Source organism: Mytilus trossulus, chromosome 12 (genome assembly GCF_036588685.1).
Source record: "Mytilus trossulus isolate FHL-02 chromosome 12, PNRI_Mtr1.1.1.hap1, whole genome shotgun sequence".
In the NCBI taxonomy this organism is placed as follows: domain Eukaryota; kingdom Metazoa; phylum Mollusca; class Bivalvia; order Mytilida; family Mytilidae; genus Mytilus; species Mytilus trossulus.
The window spans coordinates 53,417,460-53,425,385 of NC_086384.1; the positions used below are offsets into that span (position 1 = coordinate 53,417,460).

At 32.0% G+C, this 7,926-nt stretch overlaps 1 protein-coding gene across 1 annotated transcript; it reads right to left on the reverse strand.

Moving 5' to 3' along the window:
• Positions 1-204: 204 nt before the first annotated feature.
• On the reverse strand, positions 205-6,505 carry LOC134692575 (uncharacterized). The gene is made up of 6 exons (XM_063553033.1): positions 6,499-6,505; positions 5,917-6,136; positions 5,013-5,341; positions 3,010-3,224; positions 1,333-1,593; positions 205-228 (listed from the first exon to the last, which is right to left on the reverse strand). The coding sequence occupies exons 1-6, from the start codon at positions 6,503-6,505 to the stop codon at positions 205-207; spliced, it is 1,056 nt and encodes a 351-aa protein (XP_063409103.1).
• Positions 6,506-7,926: the final 1,421 nt, after the last annotated feature.

Sequence of the window (7,926 nt, forward strand, 5' to 3'; positions counted from 1 at the left end):
AGCAATATTTACATGTTCGTGGGTTTTTAAATTCGTGGATTCTAGTTTAAAAAAATTAAAAAAATTAAAGCCTTTAGACACGAAGTTTGCAAATAGTCTTGATTGAAGGAAATTGCAAAGTAAACATTGACCTGTGTAAATCGGAGTGACAACACTAATTAACCCAAGATAAAGTGATCAACAGATTAAAGTCCATCAAAGGTGTTAATTAGGTAATAAAGATGTCACCTAAAGGAAACAGTAACATAAACAAATGCTATACAACCGTATCTTGAATTGTCAAATAATTCTTATCAAAATCAAGCCCAGCATGAAATTATTATTTCACATGTGTATGAGAACTATGGGGATATAAAATGAACACTTTATCATACTAGCATATCAATACCGGAAATCTGACTTTCATCGGTCAAAAATATTTTTTATGAGAATTAAAAGATCAAAAGTTGTACAGTTTATGTTATTAAAGATAAAATGGGTATAATCTTGCATGCAGGTGTAGTTCTGTGACTGCTATTGAAGTATTCTCAGATTTGGCAATATTCAAAACATGCTCTTGATCATACATGTATCAGTAGTTAAACATAAATGGGGGATCTTTCCAAGTCTTGATTTGGACAATGGTTGCTTTATTTCGTTGGACACTTAAATTCGTGGATAAAGTCATCCACGAAAACCACGAAAATTGGTACCCCACGAATAAAAGTACTTTCACAGTAGATAAAAGATGAGAGAATGTAAAGGTGGTTGATCATTTAGTTCCGAAGTATTCACAAAATATATAGTAGTAACAGCATAATGTAATGCATATTTTACACAACAAAGTTTAGCAATGACATATCATACAATTGTCTGACCAACCAAATTACTAATTTGACATAACACAGAGATGCCGTGTCAGGATGTAAAGGCATCTGCACATAACATAAAGAAGAAATGACAGGACGTAAAGGCAAAGCGACAAAACACATTAAATATTTACATTATAAGACAGTTTTGGCGTTCCATACAGTACAACAGATGTAAGATATATACATAGAGAGAAAATAAGAAATAGAAATACTTGTTCCCCTTTGACAATTAAATAAGGTCCAATAAATGATAAAATCAAAAAAAGGTACACTCATATGAACATTTGCTTTGCTTTTACCTTAGCAATAACCAATGTGTGATCTGATCTTTGTAGATATAAACTATTGTAGGCAAAAGGACTATCGAAATAACTGACAGCCATGTCTGAAAACCCTTGCGCAGAAGTTTTTTTACAATACACGGCAGTAAAAACAGAAAAAGAGAAAAGGCTATAGGAACAATGAAAAAGATCATGCCTACGATCTGTCTTTTCTGCTCTTTGCAAATGCTACCAATATTTGGTGATATGAAGCCTAATTGTTTGCCTAATGTCTTGTAAACTGTACATAGATCCGTGTGCTTGTCTTCGTAAGTCGCGATTATAAATACAACCAAGAGAAACACCCATATAACAATCTGTATAAGAGTAGAAACTAATTTGACTACTTTCAGGATGATTGTTTCAAAGAAACCAGGCTTCTCTTTCATTAAATCTTTACGACCTATTTCAGGATTTATCACCTGTAAAGGAAACGTATAAAATTGAGAATCGAAAAGAGACAACAACTCGGAACTTCAATGTATGTTTTTAAATCGGAAAATTCAAGTTTACCGGACCGTTTATTATGTTAAAGGGAAGAACTATGTTCGATTCTGTTTTGTTGTTTTCTCTTTCGTTTTTTACCCTTTATTTAATTCTGACACTCTTTTGTTTTTGGTTGCACCTTGATTATAATCAATCGAGGTTCGACCCACAATACCACGTGTATGTTAGACAAGCATTAATGATATTTCATTATGAAAAGTAGAGAAACTTTCGAACAGCAGGTAAAGCATACAGCATAGAAAAGATTTGAAAGTTTGAAACTATTGCTTATGTAATATAAAAATACTGAATGCTAACTCGCTTTTGAAAGTCTTTCAAGTACTAAAAATCCGTTATGACTAATATCTACACTTATAGTTCCTCCCCTATTTTCTCCATAAGAAAATGTCTGTACCAAGTCAGGAATAAGACACTTGATATCAATTCGTTTGAAATGTTTGAGCTTTTGATTTTGCTTGTAAATTTTTGCGTTTTTCTCGGAGTTCGGTACTTTTGCTATTTTACTTTTTGAGCATTGCGAATCTCGCAATTTCTCTTCATCTACCCCCTTTACACAGACGTTGTAGCAACTTTAAGGGCATACGATACAGTTTTGATCCAGTATTTACAAGTTCATGAAAACTTGCATATAGGCTATTTTTTACCTGATTAAATCAAATATGTAATAAAAAATATACCTTCATGTGCTACTTTTTGAGTTAAATGAGGTCGAAATTTTGTATATTTGCTCAAAATTCAGATTTGTGGCCGTAATTTCTTTTTCGAAAGAAAGACATAACTTTTTTGTTATAAAAGATAAACACAAATTGTTTTTTGATAAATAATCGGTAATTTCTATATTTTGTAAGTATCCTACAAAAATATGCAATTTTTTAGTCAGAAATAACTCATATTTATCAAATGTTCATGAATTGAGGAAAAAACGTCATTTTTCACTGCATGTTTATCAAAATTAAAAAAAAAAAAAAATTACAGTTTTATAAAATTTGGGTCATATATTCTTCATGAAAAATGAAACAAAATGCCGTTTTGAAAAATAGGGGTCCATTTACTCGTTTTCAAATTAAATCAGTTTGAATGATAAAAACCAGTCGAAAATGCATCTTTACCCGATATGTCACAGTTTGACGTCGTGAAAATAACAAATTACGTTAGCAACGTCATCACCTTCCCTGTAACTGTATCGTATGCCCTTAAGAAAAATGGTAACATTTGACAGTTTGTTTCCATTCGTTAGATGTGTTTAAGATTATACTTTTGAAGCAACTTAATTTTTTAAATTTGCCTTTGAGTTCAGAATGTATGTTATTTTACTTTTTGATAGTACATACCTGGGTAATTAGTTTCAGTACTGGGACATCAATAGACGGATAGACTGTCATATGGTACATCATTTTCTTGTCAACATCTGGACAATAGTTTTCTATATATCTAAAACTATCCTTGGTTATTCCCAAATTACCAATGAAATCGTCGATTCTCTTTGAGATCTGCTCATTTTTTTTGAATTTATCTTTCTTAGTCATCACCCCAAATATTGGAATTCCTGAATGTCATAAGAAAAGTTCATTCATAAACTATATAACATATCCCTTATGATTTGACCATACTATTTAATCTAACAAGGATGATACATTTTCTTGGGTTAAAAAAAGTAAAATCACAAAAATACTGAATTTAGAGGAAAATCAATTCGGAAAGTCCATTAATCGCATGGCAAAATTAAATAACAAAACGCATCAAAAACGAATGGACAAGAACTGTCATATTCCTAACTTGGTACCGGCATTTTCAAATGTATGAAATGGTGGATATAACCTTGTTCTATAGCGCTAACCCTCTCACTTTAATGACAGTCTCATCAAATTCCGTTATATTTACATTGATGCGTTAACTAAACAGACACAATAAATAGAATAGTCAAAATATGGGTACATCAGTCATCATCGTAAAACAATTTTAAAAGGAAAAATTTAACAGAACACAAAAACATCCACTATCTACGAACGTGACTTTTCGTTTAATTAACAATATTTTTTTTTTGTCATTTAAAATAAAGTAATGTCTTTGTTTGAAAAGCTATCAATGCTGAAATTGGCGTAAAACTTTGAGACTCTTATTAAGACGAAGTTTCACCCACAAACGGAGACTGTTTTTTATGTTCCATACCGATTTCAATAGGATAGCGAGAGGCATTTCTATCTTAATCAATGCAATCCAACATGGCATAGCAATCTTCTACAGAATGTATGCATCGCAAAATAGTATTATCTTTAAAAGTAGGATGATGGTATTATTGCCATGTATCCACACAACAAAGACACTAAATACAGATCTGAAGGCACTCTCAATAACTGACAGTTAGTTGAAAGTAAAACAAAGAACAATAGTAAATAAGTTCATGGATCTAAGATTTATATATCAATCAGTACACATCCCGCATCTGATTTAATGTAAACAATTAACAATCAGAGAAAAACATGACCTTCTGCAATGCTAAAATACAAGTAATGACAGATTGTAGAACCAGGAATGTGCATATGTATATAAAAATATAATTAGTTATCAAAGGTACAAGGATTATAACTTAATACGCCAGACGCGCGTTCCGTCTACATAAGACTCATCAGTGATGCTCAGATCAAAATAGTTGTAAATCAAAACAAGTACAAAGTTGAAGAGCATTGAGGACTCAAAAATTCCAAAAAGTTGTGCAAAATACGGTTAAGGTAATCTATTCCTGGGATAAGAAAATCCTTACTTTTTCGAACAATTCAAAGTTTTGTAACAGGAAATTTATAAAAATGACCACATAATTGATATTCATGTCAACACCGAAGTGCTGACTACTGGGCTGGTGATACCCTCGGGGACAAAACGTCCACCAGCAGTGGCATCGACCCAGTGGAGTAAATAGTTATCAAAGATACCAGTTTGTTTTAATTTACTAAAATCAAACCAATGTTAATACTGGATGTGTTTTGTTTTGTGTATTTGTTTGTTTGTTTAGTTTGGTATTGGTTAATAATAGATGACCTAAATTAATCTTATTTTGAAAATCCTAAAACAAATAAAAAAAAGATTAGTAAATTGGTAATTTAACATTTTCCTAATCCTTCTCAAATGATTGCTTTTCACAAACATCCAAGATCACTATTAAATATCATTTATACAAGATTCTAAAATGTATATATTCCGTTGGTTGATAAAGTTTTTATTAAATTGCAATTGGAATTCGGGTTTTTTTTTTGTTATTTCTTATCACAGAGTTTCTTCGATATTTTGTTCTTACAATGTTTTATCAGTATCTTCGATAAAAAAAAATGAATTATACCTTTAACGTCGTCTGCTACTTCTTTTACACATTTTAACAAATCTTTTGGTAATTGTTCGGATGGATCTGCGGATGTAATGACAACAATTCGATTTATTTTAAGATATTCTGTACGTCCTGATATTGTTTTCTTAAACCCTTTTGGATTGGATTTAAACATTTTCAAAAGTGTTGTAAGTTGTTCATCCTCTTCAACTTTCCCATCAAACAAGGCTCTCAGAAACGCCCTATTGAAGTTATCTTCTTCATTTTCCAAACCATTGATATCGATAAAAGTTGGAAACAAGACCTTCTTGTCTTCTTTGTAATAAGTGTCGTCAGCACGGAAACTGTAAAAGTCAGATTTAAAGCAACTTGGTATGTACAAATTCACAAAAAAACGCTTGTTCATGGAACATTTTGCAATTGTTTGGCCAAATTTTGGTCGTGGTCCTTTTTTATAGTTTAAGAAATAGTGTCTCATCTCCTTTTGATTTGAAGCCTTGATCCGTCAAAGACTCAGTTGTGTGTTTTGTGAAATTGTCAGATGCTAAGGAGTCAAAGAAAATGCATAATAACAATGCATTCTCAGTTATGCAGCAGTGCAGACAATGTAAAGGAAGTATTGTATGCAAGAACGTATTTATGTTCTAGTACTTTGTTACCTTTTCGTTCAGACGACTTGAATTTGTTTTGTGTTCTGAGTTTTTTAGTCAAAGGGGTTGTCTTATCATATTAACATTTCCAAACTTTGATCTACATGAAAGGAAATCCCAGATTCACATCTAACATGAATCATTTACATATACCTAAAAAGTTGGAAACCTTCATCTTTTGTCAGTATCTGACACATATACTCTCATGCATGTGAGCATATTTGATTTTTACGAAAAGTATTCGAAAAAAAAACGCATGAAGAATTTACCTCTTGAAATGTTGTGTGATATTGGTAGTATTCCCACTGCTTTTCCCAACTGTTGAATACAGCCGCCATTTATCTTGTCTGAAGCTTGTTAGTGCTGTGTTAATAAACGAACTTTTTCCACAACCAGCAGTACCAATAACCACAACATTTAAGTTTTTCTTGCCAGTCTGAACAGTTCCAACAGTTTTTTTCAATTTGCCTATGAGTTCTAGCTTCTTATCTCAATACTTATTCTTTGTTTTATCTGGTGCTACTTCGTTAAAATCCTCAGCTGAAGACGAGTCACTCTCCATTTGCACTTCTAAATAGATATCACATCAATTTGTTTATTAAACCTCAATTTAAAGTTTAAATTTTGACTAACATTAAAATTGGTCTCCGAGTTAAAGTCAGAGAAAAATTTCGGGTAAGACTTAAACTTTGATATATATTACGGTTATGTACCTTTTGATACAGTTTACATAGAAATTAGTATTAATAGATCAGTAATATATATGAGATTAATAATATAAACCTATGTGCAAGCATTTGAAATTTAACAACAGAACCATTCGACACCTGTGACCAATGGTTTTATATTACCTGCCATAATATTCACAGTAAAACCGAAAGCTTGTGGATAATAAAAAAATATCTCCTTGCGATTGCATTGTATCATTTGTTATAATCCAAACTATTCCTTAAGTTATGGTTCCACATCAATAGCTTTAACTTGTTACTAGATGGTACACTCAATATGAGTACATCATCCCAACCATAATGGGTAATAACAGAGCACACATCATCCCCAAAGAGAGAAAAAACAAGAAATTAGACATACGAAATATTTTTTTTACTATTCAGGATACTAAATGCAAACTGTCATTCTATCGAAAACAAATAATGCAATGTCTAAAATCTGATGAACACAGCCAGACGTAATGATAACGATATAAACTTGGTTCGATTCATTAATCATGAACCGTAAGATATTCCCACCAGAATATAACATCCATCGCAAAGAAGGAGAAAAGAAAACTGGGGTGGAGTCCTTATACATAAACACAATAAAATTCTAAGCCCTGAAATACCAGACCAAGATACTAAATGTAGTTGTACTGGCACAAAAAAGCACAAAAGACCTCGACATATGCTCATATGATAATCATAAAGCATCTACAGTTTTCGGCAATTTAAACCTCTCTGAAAAAGTAAAATCACAAAAATACTTAACTTAGAGGAAAACCAATTCGGAAAGTCAATAATCACATGGCAAAATCAAATAACAAAACGCATAGAATACGAATGGACAAGAAACTAAATCATTTTTGGCATTCGCAGTAACACAAACAAATGAATAAAAGTACTTCTCAGCAACATGACCCAAGTTGTAGTTTTTGAAGGCGAAAAAATCAAATTTAGAATAGAAATGCTACAAGGATCACTCTTAGTACCTAGTATCGTTCTTCTTCACATTAACAACTTACCTAAGGACCAACATTCCGCAGAGAGATTTTCTGCCGAAGATAATGTGGTTAATGTTGTCAAAAAACGACTGCAATAAACCCCATAAAGCCATCGACAAACTCACAAAATGGGGAAAAACATAAAAATATGTCATTCCATAACAGTCACAAAAACAGAAAAAGGCAATCAAGCGGGACTACACACTCCATGGGCACAATCTGGAGCATAAAACATCGACTAAAATCATAAGCTAGCCTTTTCAATTGATATAGATAAGGGAGAGCACCATAACAACATCACAGAAAAAGCCAGCCGAATCCTTTGATTCTTACATTGAAACCTCCACATAAGCTAAAAAAAAATAATAAAAATTTTATACGTCACGTCAGTAACTGATGTGATACGCAACGACATTAACTGACTTTTCCCAGCAAAACAACAAAAATAAATTTGAAAAGGTATAAAGAATATCTGCACGATATGTGACCAGCTGACATATAAATAAATTAAGTGTCAGCAACATGATAACAATATTAAGACGAAAAGAAGCTCTACCAATCAGAT